The following is a 24,179-nucleotide window of genomic DNA, read 5'->3' on the forward strand; positions in this document are numbered from 1 at the left end:
CAAATGTAAGTAAAAGTATCTAAAATAGATGTAATAAGGGGAAAAATGTATAATTATATTGTAAGCATAGGCATTTGCAGGTAACATGATAACCCTTGAGATTTTTTAAACATGTAAACATGTCCTGGATGAACCTGTACCTCCGTGTCAGTTAGGATTGGACCCCTGTGGTCTTGAATCTTAGTTGGCTAATGGAAGAAGTGATAAATACACACATACACACAAACATGCTAATATATGTTTTGTGTTAGAGAAATGTAGCATTAGCTTAAATCATTTATGATTTTGTTAATTATACATTCTGAATAGAAACATTACAAATATACAGCTTTCAGTCTACATTAGTCATCAAAAGTGCCGGTTTTATGCGACACCAGATACAAGCATTCACATATGAACTGCCTCAGCAACTGCCATGTCACTTTCTGCCATGTTTCCATGTCACTTTTCTTTGATAGTCAATAGTGCAGTTTTCCAACCAGTTAGATGCCATGCAACACCTGAAAGACCAGCTCGAGCAGAGGACCAGGATGATTGAGGCCAACATTCAGCGGCAGCAGGATGAGCTGCGGCAGATTCAGGACGAACTGCAGAGGGTGCAGGGACAGAGTCTGCAGGTGTGTGGCTAAAGGCCTCATAGTGAACAAATAGGACACTAAATATATCACTGCATGGAATTTTTCATTGTTTTTATTTCATTCACTCTTTTCTGTACTGTATGTTGCAGATGTTCTTGCAGAAAGGAGCTGGAGGATTAAATCTCAGCACTGTTCCGATGGCCCAGGGCAATGCCGTGCAGCAGGGGGGGACGCTCAACATGCAGGGCCAGGTGGTCTCTGCAGGGCCTCTACAGAACAGCATACAGCAACAACATGCTGTCCAGCCACAATCCCAGCAACAAACACTCCTGCGGGAACAGAGCACAGCACTCTCACAGGTCTCCTTCTCTCTTTGCTGTCCATTAAACACATCTCATTCGTGGCTTGTTTAAGATTCTTCTAGCCACTATGTTTTAGATGTAGTCACTTACTCTGCTTCTGTGTATTTCAGTCTCAGCGGTCGTCTCTCACTCTGCAGCCTCAACAAAATCCACTGCCGGCGTCTCTCTACAACACAATGATGATCCCTCAGCAAAGTCCCACTAACGTTGTCCAGATTGCCACTAGCCTGGCCCAGAACACTGGCCCCAACACTCCTGCTGTGGCAACATTTGCACAGGACCGTGCTGCTCAGATTAGGTTTGTATCTTCATTTGAAAACTGTCATAGTTACATTTTATTTCCTTCACACAGCGATTTTGCTATTAAAGGATAGGTTTTGTCCTTCATCATTTACATTGAAACTGCTTTAAGAGGGCAGGAGGATCAGTTACAACCACCGATGGCCCTTTCAGTGTACATATGGGCATATGAGTGTTGTATAAAGATACACTTGGAAAAAATGTGAGCCCATCCTTGACATTGTACAAGTTAATTGGGACCACAAATAAGCTAAAAGAATTATTTTTTACTTAACCTACTGTTGCTATATTAATAAAACATACACATAGCAGACAAGAGGTATTATTGCAGTTTTTCTACAGTCTGTAAGCAGTATGTGAGAAACAAATACTGCAAAACAGTTGTTCCCTCAGGGCAAATAAACAGAAGTTGAAGTAGTCTAGTTGGTCAAAACAAACATTTTGCTTCTGACCTCAGATAACTTGTTGATTTGAATAATTTTGTTGTTGATTTGCTCAATTAGATCTTATTTGATTTATACTAGCGTTTCTACAATGCAATTCCATTTGTGCACGAGTGAAGACTAATAGGAATCTCCTGACCTTATTTCCACATGCTTTCGTTAAACCTACCTGACCTTTGCCTGCTTCCCGTGTCCGACAGGTTTCCTGCCGCTCCTCAGCTGCTTACCAAGCTAGTGACAGGACAGATGGCATGTGGGGCGGTCATGGTCCCCACGACCATGTTTATGGGCCAAGTGGTGACGGCCTTCGCTCCTCAGCAGGGCCAGACCCAGACCATCAGCATTTCCCAGCAGCCACCACAGCAGCAGCAGCAGCAGCAACAACAACAGCAGCAGCAGCAGCAACAGCAGCAGCAGCAGCAGCAGCAACAGGAGCAGCAGGCACAGACGCAGTCACAAGTCACAGCCATGCAGCCAGGGCAGGCTCCACTGGCCCAGCAGCAAACACAGTTCCTACAGGTAACACTAGCATTTAAATGCACACGATAACTTACAGAAACAGAAAGTTTTTACCTGAGCAACATCAGTAAAATTAAGGCATGCTCATGTTTACTGGAGTACAGGTAGCTGTTAATTTGACCATTTATAATTTCAATTTATTTATACATGTGCTCATAGAGCTGCACCACTACTATAAACTACACAAATATAATCCAAAAGACATTTTGATAGACTTGCAAAGGTTAAAGAGAAGAAAAGTATTGTGAAGCTTCACTTTGGTGCAGTCTAATACTCACAAACTTGCCTACAGACAATGATAGTATCCTTTTAAGACCTTGTGATTTTGTCACATATTTCTTTAAAGTATGACAAGGCTTCTATTGTATGTGCATTCAGACTTTTAAGGGTAATACTACTTCCCTTGTGTCTAGTTACATACATGTAAATGTCAGGAAGCACTTTTCAACATCCACAGATGTCATCAGTGTTGATGGCTTTAGTTTTTCAAGATATTTGTTTTGTTTTGTTTTTATTTTGTTTTTGTTTGCCTCTCAGTATCACTGTTCTCTCTATTTATAGCAGCCACAGTGATTGTGAGGGGGTTGGTATCATGTGATAAAGTGAATCAACAGGGTCACAATTTTAAATGTCAAAACCAAAATGTTGCCTTGTTAGTTAAAGTTAAATATTGACTTTATAGCTCAACAGGTTAAATATAAAATCCCTCCTGACATCCAGCTAATCCTAATTTTTCACTTGATGCTTAAGGCTCCACGGCTGCTTCATGGAAACCAGTCCACCCAGTTGATCCTGCAGGCAGCGTTCCCTTTGCAGCAGCAGGGTGCCTTTACTGCCACACCCCAACAGCAGCAACAACAGTTACAACAGCAACAACAGTTACAACAACAACATCAACAACAACAGAAGCAGTTACAACAGCAGAAACAGCAACTTCAGCAACAGCAACTAGCTCCTCACAGGGCAGATAGTCTGTCTGATCGCTCTGCTGCGCAGCCACAGTAGCTGGCTGAAGCCAATCAGAAGTGGAGTGAGCCAAACCCAGGTGTGGTTGTCTTTATGACAGGGGGGGTCTCATGAGGAGTTCTGCTGAAAGTGCAGTACTGAGACCATGCCTCAGAGGCTGAGGAGTGGTTGGATGGTCCCTCACAAGGACCTTTTGCTGGTTGCACTGAACTCCTGAGCACAGACTGCTGCAGAGAACCCAAGACTGGGCTCTCTGTGGTTCTGGCAGTCGGCTTTGGCTCTGGGTTGAAACCTTTTCTCCAAGAAAACAGGGAGCTACATTCCCTGTAATGGACTCCCCCTCACACCCCTTGTGTGTTTAGTGTGTGTGTGCGTGTGTGCGTGTGTGCGTGTGTGTGCGTGCGCTCTAGTCACCCTCACAGGACTATTTTATGCAGAGCTCTCCAGTTAATTCAGTGGGGCTTCTCTCCGAGTTTCAAGGACGTCCTGCAACAGCCAACGGGTTGTTTGTTTTGGATGTTTTCTCCTATTCTTGTTTTTCATGTAAAAATAATTATGGGTCAGAAAATATTTTTAAGAATGTGGTGTAGATTGAACTTTTACTGTACAGAACATCATGTGTAATATATTCTGTAAATATACTGAAAAAGAAAGAACTAATATTTTATATGATGCATGAAATGAAATGCATAGTCTGTTATTTGCAGCTTTGAATATGCTTTTTTTCTAGTATTCTAAGAAAAAAAGATCTTAAAATGCTCAGTGGCTGATATTTTCACAGACTTCCTTTCTCCTAGGGGATGTGTTTGTTTGTGTGTCTGCATAGCAGACAATGCTGATGCTGCTTGTTGTGTCACAGTTTGTTTAATCCTTGACCCATATTTTCACAAAATTGTCAAAATGATAGACAAATGTTTTAAAGTATTTTTAAGCTTTTTAAGAAGTGCTTAAAATCCGCACACTTAAACACAACATGAGTCAGTTATTGTGAATGAAATGAAGACTACCAAGGTTAAGCTAAATGTATGCAACAGAGTAAGATTTGCCAACACATCTCCCTTTGTATCCTTATTTTCTTCACTTTTAGCACTTCTGCCAAGATCCCTTCATTTCACAGCCGTTCACATCACCTGTATGCTCCACCTATAAACATGCATACCTTAAAATATATTGAAATTTTGAAAACCAGACATGTTAACCATTTTTCAAACTAAGCTCGAGTGCAAGGATTTGTGCTAGCATAGGGCCAATCAGATGATTTCTTCACTGGGTCATCAGAGCGACCCAGACGTCCTCTTCCCTCCAGTTCTTTCTGAGGGACTCCCAGCTGCTCCTGTACAAGCTGCAAGAGTTCCAAACCACCTTAAGTAGCTCTTGGAGAAGCAATGGTGCCCCCATATCTTGTGATTTCCATCAGGGAGGGTGAGACCAGTCAACCAGCAGAGACTTCATTTAATTTTAATAATCCTTATATCTGCAAACTCATTCTTAGAGTTACTCGCCAGTGCTTGGTGGTCAGAATGAAATTCATCTGGCAAGTGAGAGCTTTGCTTTGTGGTTCTCCATACTGCAATAAAGCAGCCATCTCAATGAAGCTAATAACATCTAAAACTTTTTCATGGATTCACTTACCTTTTTCTGATTGCAAGGCAGTAAAAATCTGCTTCGCTATTTAGCCATCAGAACAGAATCCATCATCCATTAATCTGTTCATTTAAAACAGAGAGTTTCCTGAACAGATCAGGAAGCCATTGTCTTAGTTGGAACATACCTCTTCTGTTTTTAACTGGAGACAGTCTCATCCCTGCCGTCTGATGAATAAAAAGTCTGTTCTTAAACTCAAGACAACATTTAGGAGATCACAATCTCACTGCAGACAGAGACCTCCGCCGAGTTCCCCGGCAGACCCTCGAGACATTTACCAGGCTCGCCTGGCAGCTTCACCACCATCTGACCTAATTCACCGCCAGATGGTAACAAGCTGACAGCTCAGCCCATTCTTCATCTGTGTGAAGTGACGGGCTGAGCTCGACACACGGCCACAGGTCTGGTGAAATGCCTACAGTAGTCGCTCTTCGACCTTTCGGTGTCTGGTGGTGCACTGTGCATCATGGGAAACCCGTCTAACCCAGAAATCCAGTAACGTCTGACATTTCTGTTCACATTATGGAGGTTATTCCTCTTTATCACACCGTTCTAGGTGTTCAGAGAGCACGTTTAGCTTCATACACACAATACAACAATGAAGTTTTTCCTTTTTACTGCAGTACGTAGTCATATTGAGACAGTTTGTTCCATCCATCAGTCAGCTGCAAACTTGTGACTACTCCCACACTCACATGGTGTTCCTCATCCTGCAGAACTCTTGAGTAGGAGTACTGTGTGTCGAGGTGCGGCCAACTCAATCTAGTTGGTACCTTGCGCCTTGCGAAGGGGGGGTGGGAGGAATGGACGTGTGTGTGTGGTGAAAATCTCCATTCATGGACATGTTTTCTGTTAATGTGGTCACAAGGGTTTCCTCTTCTGTTGAACTCATTTTAAAACATGCCAACAGGCCCTCCTCATGAAATTTATTTTAAGAAGTGCCAGCAATAGCCCTTCATGCCAAAAACAAGCAGTTGGCAGTATTCACAACCATGCTGTACTATTGAAAATGTTAATGCAGTCTTTCAAAAACCAACCTTAAGAGTGCTTTGTGAATAGAAAGGTGACGTCGCACCTGAATGACATTTGGACACTTTGACAGAAATAGCAGCTGTAAATGATGTCCAGTCACTGCTATAATCAGCCATCAGGTGTTATTTTAGTCTGCTCTTGATCCGTGTCTCATTGAGTTGTCTTTTTCCCCCCCTATGAAGACACTTAGCCAGTCTGCGCAGCATTGTATTCAACTGCAAATCAATCACAATCTTCACGTTCAGTTTGAAGCACTTAAAGAGAAAAACATTATTCATTCACTGTGCAAAATGGGAGTGATGCATCACACGAGTCGCGCTTGGTTTAAGCCAAGTCTTAAGTAGCAGTGGAGAAATGCCAGTTATAACCCTCATTTGCTGCTTACTGATTTGGTTTATTAGACCCATGAGTTGGCACACACAGATACCTCTTCTAACAGTGGCTCAGTTTTTCAGGGAAGAAATTAATTATCTGTCACATGTCATCTTTTAGCCTTAATTACCACCTTTTGTTTATAATGTTTCATTTTAACGCCGAGGTTGTCGCTTCTTAATTGACTTCCACTCGGCTGGCCGCTTGCAGGCCAATAACCTCCCTAATGAGACAAGTAGGAAAAAAACTGCACTTGTTTTATGTTGAATGTGGTTTTACTGGATGTCGCACTTAAAATGTCATCTCAAATGATTAGTAAGTGGGGCGGATACTTAATTAGGAGATTGTTCCCAATATGTAATATTAAGATTCATTAATTCTTGTTTGGCTGGCAGCGTATTTATGTAATTGGTGTTATTTTTATAAAAATTGGTTGTGACGTTGCCTTTGAGTTTTGTGGACTGGATTTGTCATTTTATATCTAACTGGTCATGTTATGATACAGGCCCATGTGAAGTGTGCAGTTCCTATTGGAGCTGTTGTCAACCTACATTATAGTCGGATGCGTGCTATAACCAGCATCAGTGTTACATCATGTTGTGGTACATCCACAACCATATTCATTCATTCTCTCATTCATTTTTTCAAATTACAGTAACGACCTTTTACGACACACTCGAGGAGGTGGAGCGTGTCATCCACTAATTGGAAGATCGGTGGTTTGATTCCGGGCTCCTCTGGTCCGCATTTGGAAGTGTCATTGGGCAAGATACTGAACCCCAAATTGCTCCTGATGGCTGTGCTATCAGTGTGTGAATGTGTGTGAATGATTAGATTCCCTCTGATGGTATGAATGGGTGAAAATGACTCGTAGTGTAAAATGCACTTTGAGTGGTCGGAAGACTAGAAAGGCGCTATACAAGTACAGTCCATTTACCATTTACTCCCCTCCATCCCTCCCTCTCCTTTAAAATATGTTGTGGTGCTACAGCACATATCAATATTTGAATATGACACTCAACAATTTTGATCCTGTCCCACAAACTGGTAGAGTGGACCTGGCCCTGTGTCATATAAGTGGTGCAATATACCCTAAAAGAATGTAATTAAATATCATAAACATGAGTACTTTGCTTGATGGCTGTGGGAGACTTTGCACAATGTATGATAGGATGTGCAGTAAATAAGAGAAATGAATTATTTTTCTATTGCCAGAATAGACCTCATTGAGCTCACACATGACATCAAACTGAAGACATAAAAGTTCCAAATCAAGGTTTTAACTACATATGGAGGATCTAAACTAACTGTGACATACACACAAAGACTGTTGAACTTATTTCCCCCAGAAAGAGCTGGTTACATGTGAGTTTATGGTTATGCAAAGACTTGGTATCAAATTTTTATTTTCTCTTTTCACAAGCTGTGATTCAGTGTTAATATTGAATCTATACCTGCCAGTCAAGTTTTCCCTTCATGTTGGAAATTGACATCAACTTTTTAAAAAGCGACACAATGCTCAGTTTTGTTAACTGAATGCACAAAGTTCAATGACATCTTTGGCTCTTCAAGTTGTTGTATTTCCAAGTCACATGAGGGGAAATGTTTTGCATCCAAATAGACGGACACAGTGCATTGTGTTAAATGTTGTGTAGTTCTGATGTACACACTAGAAACTGAATGTCAGTGTGATCAGTGTTCTCTCTCCGCTTTCAGTTCATATTTGTGTGGCATTATTGTTTGGCTCGAGAAATTCACTGCCGCGGTGCACTTGACGGCAAAGCACACCTGATGTGATTAAAAGGCTTAGTTGCGTCCCGTCAGTGATGTCACAGCAGGTGTTTAGGTGGACATAACACCAGCTATGACATCCCCGATTCAGTTATGGCCAGAAGTGCAAGATGCTTTAACTGCCCAGATAATACGGCTGGGTATTGTTAGAAATTTTTGGTACTACTTTCTAATTATTATTAAGTCAATAAATAATTTACTAACACTTTATAAATCATTAATAAGCCATTAATGAGAACGACTTTTGGGTTGCCAGGCTGTGAAAACAGACTAAAAAAGTGCTGCAGAGAAGTCTGGACCAAAAAAACCATCTTATTAACACTTAAACCTGCAGACTTGATTTGAACCCTTTTTCAATGACTTACTAACATTTATATCTGCAAACCTGATACCTTATTAAACAAAAAATACACATATATTAATAAATTACTAACATTAGTAACTGCATTATTATTAAATTGAAGGGTAAACATTTTTCACAACCTGGTGCCTCCACTTTATCTCTCATAGGGCTACGACTAATGACTATTTTCATTGTTGATTGATGCTTATTTTCTCATAAATCACATAAAATATACAATATAAAACAAAGGAGAAAAGCAGTAAATCCTCATGTTTGACAAGCTGGAATCAGCGAGTGCTTTGCATTGCTATTTCAGAAATGACTGTTTATCAATAATCAAAATAGTTACATTAATTTTCTGTCAATTAACTACTTGTTTCCACATTAGTAAATCAGTTATTAATAAAGCCATTAGTTGTAACTTAAAACTCCTTTATAAAGCATGCCTTAATAGAAAGTGGTACCACATTTTTAATACCATTGCCAGTACAATCAGTGGGCTTCAATATCAAAATCAGAATATTCTGCTCCAACATATTAAGATGTTCACTTTCTTAATATGAAGGAAGATTGAGGATTAATTTTGAATTCTTCACTACTGCCACCTGCTGTTCCATTTTACATCAAACACCATTTTTAGGCTCTTTGACCACAAATAAACTTGGATCTGACATTCGCTTCTTAGAAATGATGTGAAATAGCCCCACTGAAGTGTGTCTGGCACAGTAAATCATGAATTATGCCATTATAAACTGCTGCACATGTGTGAGCCTACAAGTGTGCTGCCCTGCATTGAATTTCTTGAGCTAAATCATTCATAAATTTAAACATAACATTACCTTTTAAGGCAAATGTATCAATCGTTTGCTCCCCTTAAATTTCAAAATAAAACTGTATGAAATGTCTGTGGTGTTGTGTTGAATATAGCTGCCATTTGTATTCGATTTCCAAGATGTGACCGTTATTGCTGAAGTACAAAATGATTACGTTAGAAATCAAACAACACATGATTTTTTTTTTATTGAGCATTTTAGATTTATAGGCATTTCAACTGATCTGTATCACAAACAGAATTCTGATGTATTTCACAGCTGGGCACAGCCTGTCAAATATTGACAATGCGGCTTTAGCCTGTTCACTTAAAAAAATATTTCCATTCCGTGTTTATATTGACCTCTCCCCCCCCCCTTCTGTGTTTAAAGTACATACGCTTAAAAAGGAAAGAGAAATGAAGCTAAATAAATAGATACTGCTTAAATAAAAGATGAAAGTGTTGAGGTGTCACTGCTGTAGCTACACCAGAGCTGCTTACGGCAAAAAGGAGTGACATATGTGATTCTGTACCGGATGTAGTCAAGTTTACATTCTGTCACATTGATTTAGTGATTTGGCGCCAGTAACAAATGGAGAAACGAGGTTTATACTGGAAATGGCTTAGGTAGATCACTGAGGAAGATTTAACCTGTGTGGGAGAATCTGTGATTTACTGGCCTTTTTTTCAACCTGATCCATGCTGTGTTCACAATCGGCACCGAAAGGGAGGAAATATAATGAGCCACAGCTTTGGCAGTGACTGAATATCTCCCATATATGACTAGCATTTTGAAGAGATGCACATAAGCTATGGATAAGCTGTGGTGTAGCTCTCTGCTCAAGTATAGCAACACCTGGACAGATGTTGTAGTGGTTCAGGTCTCTATCGCCTTTAAAAAAAAAAAAAACTTCTATGTATCGCCAGTGGAACAGAGGAATAACTAAGGGAAATATTTTGATTATGTCTCTGCCTCAAATAAAATCTCAACTTAAATCAGATCACAAAAAAATATCAATTATGTGCTGTTGGTTTGTTTTCAGTTACAAATACGGGTTTTTTTTCTATTGGGAAAGTCACATCTTAAGTAAAGTAGGCCCACTTCTTAAGATTTTTATGTGCTGTAACAAAAAGTGTCATCAGAGAGGAAGGTGGAATAAACAGCTGTGTACCACCAGACTCAACAGCTGTATGCTGGAGGAAACTGGCAGCTCCGTCTACTGTTAGTATTCTGTCAAGTCAAGTCACCTGACAGCACCTGGGTTCATGTTAAATAAGCAAAAATCAACAGCTCAACATTTAAAAAGAAAAATAAAAAAAAGGCAAAGAAAGGACATTTGAAACTGACTCAGTGTGTGGGAAGTACTGCATGTCAGGAGGTTTTGTTTCTGAGAAACAGAGCTTCTAAGTTGTGTCGGAGGGCAGCGATCAGAAACAATCCAGGTCCTCTTTCTCTCACACACCTTGTGATGAGATTACAGCTCTTTTAGAGTCACGATCCTGCCCCCCCCCTCCTCCTCCTCTCCTAACTAGCCTCTGCTCCACTAGTGGATGTGATTCAACAGATTTTTCTCAGAGGATTTCTGAAAAGTTGAAACATGTTCCTGGGGTTTTCTGGTCCAAGCTAAATGTTTATCTTGATAGTACAATTTAAAGACATTTCACTAAATATAAAACATTGATTATTTTGTTAGCATTCAACAGCTACACCTCCCATGAGTCTCTGACTGTGTGCTATAGGTTAAGACTCCTGGGAAAGGTTGTTGAACGCTATGAAGATAATTTATATGAGTGTTCACCCTCAGGCTTACAGGCTGTAGTGGAACCGAGGCTTTCTGGGAAAAGAGGATAGGACTTAAGCTGTATGTTAAGCAGGTCACACTTTCTGTTGGACACACACAGAGTCAAAACTACAGTCTCTCTACAGCAACTAAATCAAATTTTACACTTATGTACAGCGTGAACCTGAAAGTCTTTCATCCCATTATAATCCAGCGTCTGGTTTGATGAAGAGGGCAGAGAAGGCAAACGCCAGAAAAACAATCCCTCCAATGATTGTAACTAAGGAAGCAAAAGGAAAAAAAGTTGTTTAGTTATGCTGTGGTTTTTAAGATGAAAAAAAAACAATATATATGTAACTTTGTTAAAGAGATAAAGGAAAGATTAAACGTACATTCTTTTACATTTGTTCCTAAAATCCAGTAAAGAAAACAAGAAAAACCCACATCTGATTCACTCATCTCACACCACTGATTTGTTCTAATTCATGTGATAGATCTTTGTCAATCGTGACTGATCCTCAACTCAATGTGGTTTCCAGACTATCTGTCTCACTAAATATAAACACTCCAATAATCTTAATAATGCTGGAACAGATTTATATTAATAACATGTTAGAGGGGTTACATCTCCAGTAGGAGCTGGAGGAAATTACATTAAAATGAGCTGCTCTGGTCGCCCTGTTTCTGCCACGACACCCACCAGGATACGTGATGTGAGAATGAATGAATGGATGGATAATAATATCAAGTGCAGGCAAATTAAATTACTAGCTTTAAAGGTTGTAATGATGAAAATAGATGTGTTAGAAGAAGAAAAACATCATCTCACCTGTTCTGACAGAAATTTTCTGGGCGATCATTCTCCCTCCTATCACAGCCAGTCCTGTGCACAAACAGTGTCCAAGTGTACCACCCACAGCAACTCCAAATGGATCCTGGAAATTTTTATAAAGTACATTTTATGTTAATGCTAAAGAATATTAAACACTGCTACTAAATATTTAGTTTTAGAGAGAGAATGAATGTCTAACAAACCTCCCGGGCAGCTAGAATAATGGTGGTCAGCTGAGAGCGGTCCCCCCACTCTGCCAGGAAGGTGAGTGTGAAGGCCTGGATGAAGATGGGTGAGATGAAGCTGTGCCACTTTCTCTGAGGCAGAGCAGTACCTGATCCAGCCTCCACATCTGGAGCCCCGTTAACCAGCTTCGCCCGCTGGAGCTGCACACACACAACAAGAGATGTAAACGATTTTTTTATTGAAACACCATTTTAGATTTGACCACAGGTTTGACTAGTCATGATATTTGATATTTTTGATCCAATCTACAGTATAGTATGTGCTTCAACAGCTGCTCTTCTCTCACTGTTTGTAATGGTGCCATTTCAGATAAGCATAAGGTAGAGAGATATGGCCCCCTGTAACAGGTAGAATTCCCAAGATAATGAGAAGCATTTATGACTGCAGATCAGTCGGTCAGGTCGAGTGACGTAAGGCAGATTCCCTGGGAAACCATGATAATAAACTGGCAGCATGTAAAACAGTAAAACCTCCATGCTTCCACGTAAACAAAATGGCTTTAACATGACTCCAATCTTCAAAAAGTCACCATTCTTCTCAAAAGTCCACCACTCACAAATGTTTTTCTTATTGTTCCTTCAGTTGGATGTTTGAGCTTCACTGTGTAGAATGATGTCTGCGCAGAGTTTGACACTAGAAGACTGTTTTCTCATTCATCTGCTGAAAGTGGAAAGTTTCTCTGTGCTCACTGAAAATCCGATTTTAAAGGGTGAGCCTACGAGCATGATTTGTGACATCACAACTAGTTTGGAGCCAATCCTGGTTCAGTATGCAACTTACACAAGTGTGATGTGAAAACTTGAAACCTTAACCCCCCAAAACTGAGAATGGACTTTACAGTGAAGTAGGAGACATCTTGTGTCCAGCAGCTAAACTTCTGAAATGAATTTGCATATTCATTGATTCTGGAAATTTGTATTGAGGGAGGAGTAGATGTCATTTTAAGGATTTTAACGACATCTTTGAACAACAATTTGTGTCTGATATGGTTTTTACCCAAAAAAGTATTTCATATAAATCTTAAAGATTTATATGAAACACTTTGAACTTGCGAAATTCTTCTTGCCAGTATTTCCTCCTTGCCCATGCAGGTATCACCTTATCTTCCTCTGAGAAGAACCAACACATCTTTCCTGGTAGTAAAGTAATATGAACCATTTGTGTGTCGGTTGAGCATAAAAAAAGAAACGGTGCTACTTGTCAGAAACCATACCCACATTGATGAATTCTCTATACATGCTTCAAATTATGTATGTTTAATCATCCATTAGGCTTGATTAAACAACTTGTAGTCACACTGTAGTCATACCTGTTCTTCTCTAGGTTTTAAAAAGGTAAAAATTTAATATTTGAACACTGAACTGTACCTCTTCATCCTTCTTCTTGATCTCTGCCTGCACCTCCTCCAGCTCCTCCTGGCCCTCATCTGGACTCATTCTCAGCCCCTCTCTCAGCATTCGTACACCAAAGATGGCAAACAGAGCGGTGGACACATAGTATGTGTAGATTCTAGGAATGATGGTGGTGGCGTAGCCAAACAGCACTGTGGGGTGAATGTGATGATTTCTTAATTACTCATAAGAAAAGTATGGAGGAATAACTCTTCATTACATGTATGTGCAAAAACCACTATATATATGTCCAAGTCTACTAACCAGAAAGACATGTCATGACTCCCAGGGCCAGCATGGCGCCCACCAGCACGGTGAGGCGGTTGTAACGCATGGCCATGATAGCTGCAATGAAAAATGTCTTGTCTCCCAACTCAGATACAATGATAACGGAGAAAGAAGCCACAAAGGCATGGATGAAGCCCAGGTTCCCTTTGCTGGGGTCATCTTCAGAAACTGCTGGACCTACAGGATGGGGACTTGAGGCTTTCTGCTAAGAAAAGCAACATAGTAACAGTCAGGTAAGTCATACTGAGTTCATAATAACATTTAAACATGCACGTCTGTCCTGGCTGCATGCTTGTGAAACATCAATGTAAATGTAATCACAACATTATGTCAGTATGACCCGGCAAAGCTGCCTCATGCTCTACATCCAATACATCCGCCATCTGATGCCACGTTTCCACCAAATATTTGCTTGGCTTGCGTTATCTTTTAAATGAAAGAGTAACTTTACAGTTACCCGGAACACAATGTGATACGCCTCAGTTAGCATGTAGCGGCTAGCTCGGCGGCGCTAAAAGAGGAAGCGGCACCGTTAGCATTAAAAACTGCTTCCTATCGACGACGATAAAAAGTTTAATTGGTAATAAAATAAAGTATATGCTTGTACCTCTTGCGGAGGCTGCTCTTGGACAGGTTTCTGTTCCTCTGGAGAAGCAGCAACTCCGACCGACAACAACAACACGGCGGCGAGCGGAAGAAGGACGCACATCACATTTCTGTCAGTCCGTCCTTCTCCTCCGCCGACCATGACAGGCATTATTGCTTCTAAAACACCGACTAAAGACAGTATACGCGTTAATCTCTCTACAGCGAATCACTTTATATCATCGGCAACAAAGGTGGCTAACTTCATATTAGCAACCTGTGCAATTTGAGTGACTCCTCGCTAGCACACGTCACTATCACACCGACCGAGCCAACTCAACAGAAGAGGAAGTTAGAGGTCCAAACCAGAGTCGTGATTGGTCCGTCGAAAGAGTGACATAACATTGAAGGGTGACGTAGCACTGGACAGCTCGGTGATTGGTCAGTTTCATTGTCTATAACAATCCCATGCAAATGTGATGGAAAATGTGTTCAATGCCTGAAAGACATACGGGGAAAAAAAACTATGAAGTCCACATTACAGGTTGCCTCTCACCACTACGTACCAAGTTCGAAAATACACTAAATCAAAAGAACTTACGCTTCAAATGTATCAATAACCTTTAAAATGCAAACTGTACTAAGCTACTGACTGCATGTTTATTGACTGGTTGCAAAAAACTGACCACTTTAAGTCTGAGTAATCTGTGTTGATTATTTTACAATATAGATTTAAATGCAGAAATGAATATGCCGGGCACACTCTTACAATGTACTTTTTTAAATTCAGTTTTCAGTTTGAGGTTATCAAATCAAATCAAAATCAATAACGTCGCCATCTAGTGGATTTTCCAAATCCCAATGTAGACTGCACATGTACAAAAAATACACAAAGCTTAAATAAATAGGTATACAGACAGTAATTAAAAATTACAGGCATTCTACCCCCTTACTCTGTTATGTTTTTATTGGTTACAATTGTAGTATTTATGTTATGTTACTTCATAGTCATATGTATCACAAAACAACTTTCCAATGTTTGTTCTATAGCAGGGCATTACTGCCATTATGAGAAATAAATATGTTTCTAACAATAATGAGAGAATTTTGTTGTTATAACAAAATAAATTGTGTGTCACAATATACTATTTCTCTTATTATTATTATTATTATTATTATTATTATTAATTGCAAAATAACTTCATTTTAACAAAAAACTTCGAATTCTCTGAGTATTTAAAAGGACCTGGTTTATTAAAGCAACATTTCAAAGTTTCTGTTATAACAACATAATACTTATGAGTTATAACATAGATTGATATCTTATAAGAATAATAATAATAAATAATTTTTACACCTTGTACCTTGTACATGTAATGAACAAGTGATTTATATTGGCACTGCCTTACTTTACATTCATGCAAATACACATTCACATCAGGGAGTCATCTACAGCCAGTGTTGTGCTGTTGGCCTCTGTGCAGCTCCACTTGGTCAAGAGCACCTTATCAGTGAGTGACAATGACAGAAAGGTGAGTTTTACTGCCGTACTTCCTTTAGTTAACAGACATTCACAGCACAAAAGGTATAAATGCTTTTCTATGCCTTGGGTATGACTCATATTTGCTAGTGTAAAGGTCATGACAAAGCTGAGCTGCCAGCGCCTGGTTGAAGAGCACATAAAGGACAACAAGCCACCAGGTAAGAGAGAGGCCTCCAAAAACTAAGCTCAGTGAGACGTAGATCAGCAGCTCTGCAAAGTAATGCGGGCATGACACCAGCTCGAACCCGCCTCCCTCTGGCACTCTGTGAGCCAGTGTCTCCACTGCTCCTGCAAGATGTCACAAAAGACAACAAGACAAAATCACATCAGTTGTAACATAAACCGTCACTCGTTTAGAGTTACTACTGGACTTACATTCATCAGGTGACCAGAAACATGATTCCAAATGAATGCTAGAGTTGTTCAATGTCTGTTGGATGTGTAAATAGTAACTGTTTCCTAACATTCTCACCATAATAAGTTTATAAAATAATGTCAATGTTTTCAGCTTGTTCTACTAACCCCAAGAACACCCCCCTACCCATCCCCCTTTGAAAAAAATCAATTAATGCAGCTTCAATGGACCATGCTGTTTGTTCATTTCAGATTGAATGTCATGTATGCTCCTACTTCAGCCAAAGTTACTTCATTGTTGTGTGTTACAATGCAATTGTTTTTAAAAATCAATTTGCACTTTAAAAAGCTATCACCATGCAACAATAACACAACAATAAAAGCAAGACAAGATGTTCACTATGGATCACCTACAGTATTACAAGCACACTTGAATTATCTGTAGTCTGTTTTGTATCCTGAAAAGAATAGAAAGCAGTAGCAGTCTGGAAGGTAGAAAAACACCTACAGATACCCAATAATTAGAGTATAATTTGAAGAAATGGTTGGCAGTAATGAAGTATAAGCAGAAACACTGGTATGGTCCTTTAAAGGACCAGTGTGTGGGATTTAGTGGCATCTAGCGGTGAGGTTGCAGATTGCAACTGACTGAATACACCTCCACTCATACTCCCCTTCCAAGCATGTAGGAGAACCTGCAGTGGCTGCGAAAAATGTGAAAGGCCGTCTCTAGAGCCAGTGTTTGGTTTGTACATTCTGGGCTACTGTACAAACATGGTGGTGCAACATAGTGGCCGCTGTGGAAATATGTAGATATAAATAATAGATATCCTTATACACTAACTAAAACAAACACTAACTAAAACAAACTTATGACTCTTATATTCCATTCCTGCCCAGTCTGTTCCACTAGATGCCACTAAATTAACACAATGATCCTTTAAGCTGAGAAAACTGCACATGTTTACCTGACTTTCCAGTGCGCAGTCTTGCCAGCAGGACCATAGACTGATGCTGCAGCAGTGAGGCCAAAATGAAAAGTGCACCTCCAGCTACATGCAACCAGTTCAGCTGTGAGAGGAGAGGGCCAGTCCCTAGAAATAACAACACAAGCATCAATACCCCACAGTAGAATAAGTGGATATCAAATATAGAAAGGACTAGTATCAGTTTAACCTTTTCCCAGGCGATCTGAGCAGAGCACCGTCAACCCCAGTACGACATAATACCCCAGACCGAACACATATTGCACCAAATGCATGGCTCCATCAGAGAAAACACTGATGAACAGGCACTCCAGCAGCCTCCTGAGGGAGTGGACCCAGAGCAGCAGCAGCACCAGTAGAGTGGACAGCTGAGGGACTATAGACAGGACAAACATCACATACCAGTGTGCAGCAAGCAGGAAAACACAAGCTTTTAAGGCCACAGCTATTTAGTCATTCGGTCTATAAAAAGTCTAAAAAATGTGAAAAATGTTGATCACTGTTTCTCAAAGCCAAAGGTGACGTCCTCAAAAGACCACCTGTCCACAACCCAAATATATTTAGTTCATAATCATAGATAAACCAGAAAATATTCATATTTGAGAAGCTGAAATCAAAGAATTTGGACATTATTTCTTAAAAAATGACTCTAAACAACGAACTGGTTGTCAAAATAGTTGGTGATTCATTTTCTGTCGATCGACTAATCGTTGCATCTCTACAAGCTTTAACAGAGCAGAGGGATGTTAGCCTACCTTGACTGTCTTTGTGTGGTACACCTGTCAACATGTCTAACATCCCAGTCAGCCATACTGGGTATGACTGATGCTGTAATATGAAGTTCAGGGATAAAGCCAGAAGAAGACCATTCCACCCAGTAGAGATGGCATAGAAGTGCCAGAACCATCTGAAAGAGGAAAAAGCTCAAGTTATGTCTGTGAAAATGCAACTAAATTAGCACATATACGTTTAAGTTTTTCAGAGGTAAACAATGAAATCGAACCTTAAAATATATTAAGAATATATTAATGATATACAAGGGTTGCTATGTATATAAGGTACTAAGCAACAGTTACCTTTTGGGGACGTCAAACACTAACAATAAGTCGTCTCGTTTGAGGTTTTGTTTGGTTTTTCCGTACCGAATAAGATCCTGAAATAACACATAAAGACGAGATGTTTCATATTTCCTCGGCAGGTGTGTTGAGATCTTGTGTGCGACAAAAGCTACAAGGAAACATACAGACAGAAATGACCACAAAACATCAATAAAGCTAAAGCTCACTGAGCTCCAAATCATGTTTCAGGCTCAGCGCCGCAGTTTGTGTTCATTGTTTTGTGTCACACGGAAAAGAGACCGTCGGGTAAAAGGTGCAGAACAGTTCCGGATGAAACTTCATGACAATGAATGTCAAGAAATTATTCAATTCTACTAATGTTATAAGTTGCAAGCTATTTGTGCAAAAAATATATAACACACAGCATTCACGAGAAGAGCTTTTCACTCTGCATTCAGACAGTTAACGATCTGGCAAAATGGTGCAGCAGGTGGCAGCACTTGAATCTCATCTCAGGACAAGAGGAGCTGAGTTACAAACCAAGCAAACATGAAAACACGGACCATGTGGATGCGGTCAATTTCTAATAGGTGATGTACTTTTAAATATTCTGACGTTTTCAATTGTTTCCTGGTAACCAACAATGAGAGATGCTTTATGTCCATGTGCAATGACCCATATGCCTTAATTCCATCAGTTTGATTTTGAACTTACAAAATCAAAGGTAGTAATGAAAGAAATATTCAGATTAAGGCTGCAACTAATGATTATCTTCATTATCGCTTAATCTGTGCATTATTTTATCAGAAATTCTCAAAACCCAAGTTAACATATTCAAACGGTTTGTTCTGTCCAACCGAGAGTCCAAAACCCAAAACCCACCCAAAAAAGAAATTGGGTTTAGAGACAATAAAAGAACAAGAAAACCAGCTAACAGTCTCATCTGAAAAGCTGGAACCAGTGAATTCTTTGCACTTTTGCTTTAAAAATTGACTGTAACAATTTATCGATTTTCAAAATCAGATGCTGGTTAATTTTCTGTCATTAATTGACTAATTGTTTAATCATCTAATTCAGATTCTTTTTAAACAATAAACAGTATCACAATGTAAAAATACTCTGCAAAAACTAAAAGGTCTGACTTCCTAATTTTATTTCAGTGAGAGAACATAAGTATTGCCAGCAAAATATGCTAATTATACACAATAAGAGTGGTATGTTATTATTTACATTATATTGTTGGATTAATGATTAACATGAAAGAATCATTTAAATGCTGAAGCATGTAAAAGTGGATCTAATTTGAACTATTTTAGATAAATCTATCTACAATGTATCTTATGAATTTATCCTGTTTATGTGTAAAATGTTTTTTCTGCAAAATAACTTGTTATACATCTACACTACTACATCTGTCAGATAAATGTAGTGGAGTAAAAACTCCCTCAGATATAATGTAGTAGAAGTAGAAAGTAGTAAAAAAACAAAACAAAAAAAAACTCAAGCTTTACCTTACTGTGCTTCCCACCACTGGTTAAATACATGTTTTAAACTTGTAAACAAACTAAAAGCTTAAAACAAACTGTCTGAGGTTTGGTTTAGAGGACAATGACAGTGTTGGTGTGTGTGTTTGTGTGCACTGTGTATAATGTGAAAAGTGATCAAAGCACTTCTCTGGATTCAGTATCTGCATCAGTTCGTCACACTTTGATCTTCAGGACAGCGTTACCAAACACGATGAACTGACCTTCTGGCCTCCATACTTCACTCATGTTCAGTTTCTGCTGAGCTTTCTACTCACAGCTTCACAAGTGTGTGTTCCCGTCCTCTACAATGCAGTAATATGTCAAAGGAAAAGAAGTGTTTTTGTGTGAAAGACTTAGTAAGGCCTTTGAGGCCTTAGATTCCAGGATGCCTCTTAGAGGAGCGCAGTATCCTGTCTGAGGAAGTGGGGACTGTTTCCTGCTTCCCTCCCTTCCCTGTCCTCAGAGTGTCCTCATCTTTTTTATCGTGCCAAGAGCTGGACCCTCATAGGCCCCCGAAGATTGCAGAAACTTCTCTCCTTGCAATCAAGCTGGTGCTCCATGAACACTCTGTACCATAACATGTGTAAAGCAGAAAATCCAAATCAGTACATACAGATTCAGGCTCAATGTGAGGGAAAATAATCCAAAATATCAGAGTGAAGAAGAAGGTTTTGATATTGCATAAATGAATGAGACACACAGCAGAGAGACTGTTACTCTCTGCCCTTTGTTTATTAGTGGAAGGCTTTGGGAGCCTTTTCAAAAATGAATGCCAACTGCTTATTAGTGCTTATTAAAACAATTCTCTGTCTCTGATGTGGAGGAAGTCATCTGTGCCTTGATATCCACACATCTTTAATAGAGGACACTCAGACTTTTTTTATCCCGTCTCAAACTAGTTCATTTTAACAGTGTCAAAAGAGAGGCACCATATTACTCCCATTCTCTCCTCCGTACACTGGCTTCCTGTTAGAGTAGAGTTTAAATCCTGCTGTTTGTCTACAAAGCATTAAATATCCCTCTGACCATTTTTTTGTCACTCTTTAATGCTGTCAAGAGTCAGCTTTAAATACACGTTTACTCATCGCCCTTATTAATGTATTCATAACTTCACCTGCTCCTGTGTTTCTTCTGAAGTGTCCACTGGCTCTCGTACTGTTTGGTGTTTGTGTGTCTTGTGTCTTGTGTGTGTAGTCATGAATATGTGACTTTTTTTTTTTTTTGCTTTTCCCCTTCCTTTCTTTTGCTCTGCAGATCCCTTTTGATCAGCTGTGTTGTATTAAAAAACGCAATACAAATAGAGTTGAGTTGAGTAGTGCACCCAAAAGACTCATTGAAATTGGAATGATGTGAAATAAAAATGTGACAAAAAGCAAATTTGTCACATTTGTGAGTATTAACAAGGAAATGTTTGGTCATTTAATGTTCATATGTTTGATTCATCCTTAAAGGATGAATCGGTTTTTTCAAACTTGAAATTGATTTTAATCAACCAGTAATTTCAGAAATACTTCAAACATTTCCTTAATACATTTCTTCTTTTGTAATCACTGATTTCTTCATCAGTCATGTTTTTCCTTGTTTCAGTCTAGTTGTTTATCGTACTCCCCTCTGATGCCATCTGTACTGTGCCCTCTTTTTTGCCTCAATCTCAACAATGCAAAATGAACTCACAAACACTCACCCCCTCCCTCTGTCTTTCTCTCTCAGTGCACAAACGCTGCGTGGCGTGCCCATTCTTTCTCTGTTCAATTGTGGGACACTGACCTTTGAAATCCCTCTTGTGATCCCAGAGGCATAAACACAAACGTTGCCAAGACAATTCACAGCTTTTTACTTGCAAAGACTGTTGCACAGGGGTTGTTTTTATAGGTGATTTAATGCAAACACTGTTTTTGAGTTCAGAGCTAGAGATACCAGTCATAGCTCATTGTGTATGAATCTTTTTTTTTTTTTTTTTTACTGTTTTACCACTTTTCTTATGCCTTGTGATTCTGCTTTCTTTTATCAGTAATTTGAGAACTGTGGAAGTGATATCAAGCAGATATCACTCACATCATGCTTTTTAAAGACCTGAACAAATACCTTATAAATACAATGTATTATGCTCTACAACATTCCTCCTCTTTCGTTTGCTCAAGTACTGTAATAATCATCATTTATGTTTCTCTTTGTCTTTGAGTGAACCTTAGTTCAAAGCCATCACCTCATGTTGAGTTTGGAAAACAGAAGCAGACAGAAAAATGGAAAATATTTTATGTTTCCAGCTTTACCAGAGGTGCATGTGATGAGGAGTGCCCTGCAGGAAGTGTTGGTTTGGAGGCGGGTGGGCGGTTTAGTAGGCAGAGGGTCCCTGTAGAAGTGACCAGGCCAGGAAACATGTGGATGTAGCACATTAACAGACAACCCCATCATCTCCCTAAACCCTCCTGAATCCATGCCAGCAACAAAACACAAGTCTCCACCTTCTCGTCAGGTGAAATGCCACACTCATCATGTTGAGGGCAGTTTTGAATTCCGCTGAAAAACATGATCATTAGACATGGACTAGTGTAATTCAAGGTACTGCTTTGCTTTTATTTTTCCCAAGCTGAACTAACCATTATGTACTCTAATGTAGATGTCATCTGTGACCGAGGCACTGTGTGGCTTGTCCCTCCCTTCCTGTGCAAAATGACATAACTATTTGAGTTCTAATTTCCAAACCTTATCAGAAATCTGTGGATATATAGTGAAACCTGATTACTTGATAGATTTGAGTCTGTAAAATTAGTTCAGTATATGACTCCTTAAACTGGAAAAGTTAACAAATTCCCCTTCTGACATTGTAGTTGAGAGAGCAGATGGAGCACCTTAAAGGACAGGTTCACAGTTTTTCAAGTCTGTCTTTGAGCAATAGTCAGGAGCCCAAATGAAAACTGAAACATGTTTTTCTTGCTGTAATCATTCCTCTTGTTCATACTGACCATTAGAAGATCCTTCATAATGCACTTTTAATGTAAGTGATGGGGGCCCAAATCCACAGTCCTCCTACTGCACAAAAATGTATTTAAAAGTTTATCTGAAGCTAATATGAAGCTTCAGACGTCAAAATTAGTCAAATCAAGTAGATATCTTTCAATCTTACAGTCTTTTTAGTGCCAAAGTTCTTCTTTTTGTTATTAACAGCTCAACAGGGAAACACTGTCTGAGGAAACACAAAGAGGGAATTTGATGCTAAAAAGACTATAAATGTGGCAGATATCAACTTGATATGACTAACTGAGACTGCTGAAGCCTCATAACCTCAGCAACTTTTAAATGCATTTTTGCACAAAATGACTGTGTGGACACACTGTGTATTTTGGCACCCATCACTTACATTGAAAGCACATTTGAAGGAGATCTCTCACTGTTCATACGGACACCTGACTGATGTTTGAGGACAGACTTGAAAAATTATGAACCCATCCTTTAAGCTCAGATTGAACCTTCAAATTTTGTTTTAAATTAATTTTTTAAACTTTCAATCAAGACTTTGAATTTACTGAATATCACAGTTACACAGAGGTACTTAAGCAGTTGTTTCTTGTCTTTCTCTGTATATTAATGTTCCAAAATGAAAGATTGTTTTCAAGTTCATTCAAAATCATGATTAATAAAAGAAAACATGAGTCTACAGCCACACTAGCGGCTCTGTGAGGGTGAATACTAGTGTTAAAATGCTAACATGCGCACAATATTCTTTACCACGTTCACCATCTTGGTTAAGTGTGTTAGCATGCTCACAATTGCTAATTAGCACAAAACAGCCGACACAAGTACAGCTGAGGCTGATGGGAAAATCATTAACTTTGCAAGTATTTGGTCATAAACCAAATTATTAGACAACTTGACATTTTGATCTGATGATGGTGCGAGATGAAAAGTCAGAGGATCACCAAAGTTAGTGTAATTCATCATGAGGGCTACATGAATATCTGTACCAAATTACATGGAAATCCATTCAAGGAAAGGAAAAGTCTAGGGATCTCCAAAGTCTGTATGATGGTCTTCACCATTTAGGGTCCATGAATGTTTGTGCCAAATTTTGTGGCAGTCTCTCAAGTAGTAATTAACTGCTGGTGGCGCTACAGGAAAAGTCAGGAGATCACTTAAGTCATTAGGATTCATCCTCCAGGAGCCATGAATGTCTGTCAATTACATGTTAGTTTTTTCCATACAGTTGTTTAAATTGAAATAAAACTGAAACAGAGTGAACTTATTGTAAATGTTATAAGTCCTGAATTTGTTTTTGTTTTTTTCATATTCTGAAAATAAATGTACGTTACACAAGCTGCATTTTAAATGTTACTGTTTATGTGTTTTTTGGGGAGTTCCTAAAATTCATCATTCAAAATGACAATTTAACAACAAAATCATCATCAAATGCTTTAGTGTTACCTAATT

General features: G+C 39.2%; 3 protein-coding genes across 10 annotated transcripts in view; 1 reads left to right on the forward strand and 2 right to left on the reverse strand.

Moving 5' to 3' along the window:
- clocka (clock circadian regulator a) overlaps positions 1–9,255 on the forward strand; it is a 31,850-nt gene extending 22,595 nt beyond the window's left edge. For 4 of the 6 annotated variants that reach the window (XM_067597578.1, XM_067597581.1, XM_067597580.1 and 1 more), the window contains exons 19-23: positions 459–617; positions 728–937; positions 1,051–1,238; positions 1,884–2,202; positions 2,953–9,255. In XM_067597578.1, coding sequence (XP_067453679.1) covers positions 459–617; positions 728–937; positions 1,051–1,238; positions 1,884–2,202; positions 2,953–3,207 — 1,131 coding nt within the window. In that variant the 3' untranslated portion in view covers positions 3,208–9,255. The remainder of the gene's footprint in view (positions 1–458; positions 618–727; positions 938–1,050; positions 1,239–1,883; positions 2,203–2,952) is intronic. The other 2 variants (XM_067597582.1, XM_067597583.1) reach the window with 1 other exon arrangement.
- A 90-nt stretch (positions 9,256–9,345) lies between these two features.
- Positions 9,346–14,650, reverse strand: tmem165 (transmembrane protein 165). Of its 2 annotated transcripts, none has more exons than XM_067597587.1 (6): positions 14,307–14,650; positions 13,676–13,901; positions 13,388–13,563; positions 11,978–12,160; positions 11,772–11,877; positions 9,346–11,222 (listed from the first exon to the last, which is right to left on the reverse strand). In XM_067597587.1, exons 1-6 carry the CDS (start codon positions 14,454–14,456, stop codon positions 11,146–11,148), a joined length of 918 nt encoding a protein of 305 aa, XP_067453688.1. In that variant the 5' UTR covers positions 14,457–14,650; the 3' UTR covers positions 9,346–11,145. The 2 variants fall into 2 exon arrangements, with proteins under 2 accessions (XP_067453688.1, XP_067453687.1); XM_067597586.1 differs by having other exon boundaries at positions 13,676–13,904; positions 14,307–14,649.
- An 869-nt stretch (positions 14,651–15,519) lies between these two features.
- On the reverse strand, positions 15,520–18,525 carry srd5a3 (steroid 5 alpha-reductase 3). Of its 2 annotated transcripts, XM_067597585.1 has the most exons (6): positions 18,411–18,519; positions 18,244–18,320; positions 17,923–18,074; positions 17,358–17,543; positions 17,150–17,275; positions 15,520–16,115 (listed from the first exon to the last, which is right to left on the reverse strand). In XM_067597585.1, the coding sequence occupies exons 1-6, from the start codon at positions 18,465–18,467 to the stop codon at positions 15,856–15,858; spliced, it is 858 nt and encodes a 285-aa protein (XP_067453686.1). In that variant the 5' UTR covers positions 18,468–18,519; the 3' UTR covers positions 15,520–15,855. The 2 variants fall into 2 exon arrangements, with proteins under 2 accessions (XP_067453686.1, XP_067453685.1); XM_067597584.1 differs by having other exon boundaries at positions 18,244–18,525.
- Between the last annotated feature and the right edge of the window lie 5,654 nt (positions 18,526–24,179).

Source organism: Thunnus thynnus, chromosome 8 (assembly GCF_963924715.1).
Source record: "Thunnus thynnus chromosome 8, fThuThy2.1, whole genome shotgun sequence".
NCBI lineage: Eukaryota > Metazoa > Chordata > Actinopteri > Scombriformes > Scombridae > Thunnus > Thunnus thynnus.

Coding starts and splice junctions, on each gene's coding strand:
- tmem165 (XM_067597586.1), bottom strand. CDS start 14,456: ATGCCTGTCATGGTCGGCGGAGGAGAAGGACGGACTGACAGAAATGTG. Junction 13,905..14,306: donor AAGAGCAGCCTCCGCAAGAG/GTACAAGCATAT, acceptor TGCTTTTCTTAG/CAGAAAGCCTCAAGTCCCCA. Junction 13,564..13,675: donor AGTCATGACATGTCTTTCTG/GTTAGTAGACTT, acceptor TTCACCCCACAG/TGCTGTTTGGCTACGCCACC.
- srd5a3 (XM_067597584.1), bottom strand. CDS start 18,467: ATGATTTGGAGCTCAGTGAGCTTTAGCTTTATTGATGTTTTGTGGTCA. Junction 18,075..18,243: donor GTGTTTGACGTCCCCAAAAG/GTAACTGTTGCT, acceptor TTCCTCTTTCAG/ATGGTTCTGGCACTTCTATG. Junction 17,276..17,357: donor CTCAGATCGCCTGGGAAAAG/GTTAAACTGATA, acceptor TGTTATTTCTAG/GGACTGGCCCTCTCCTCTCA.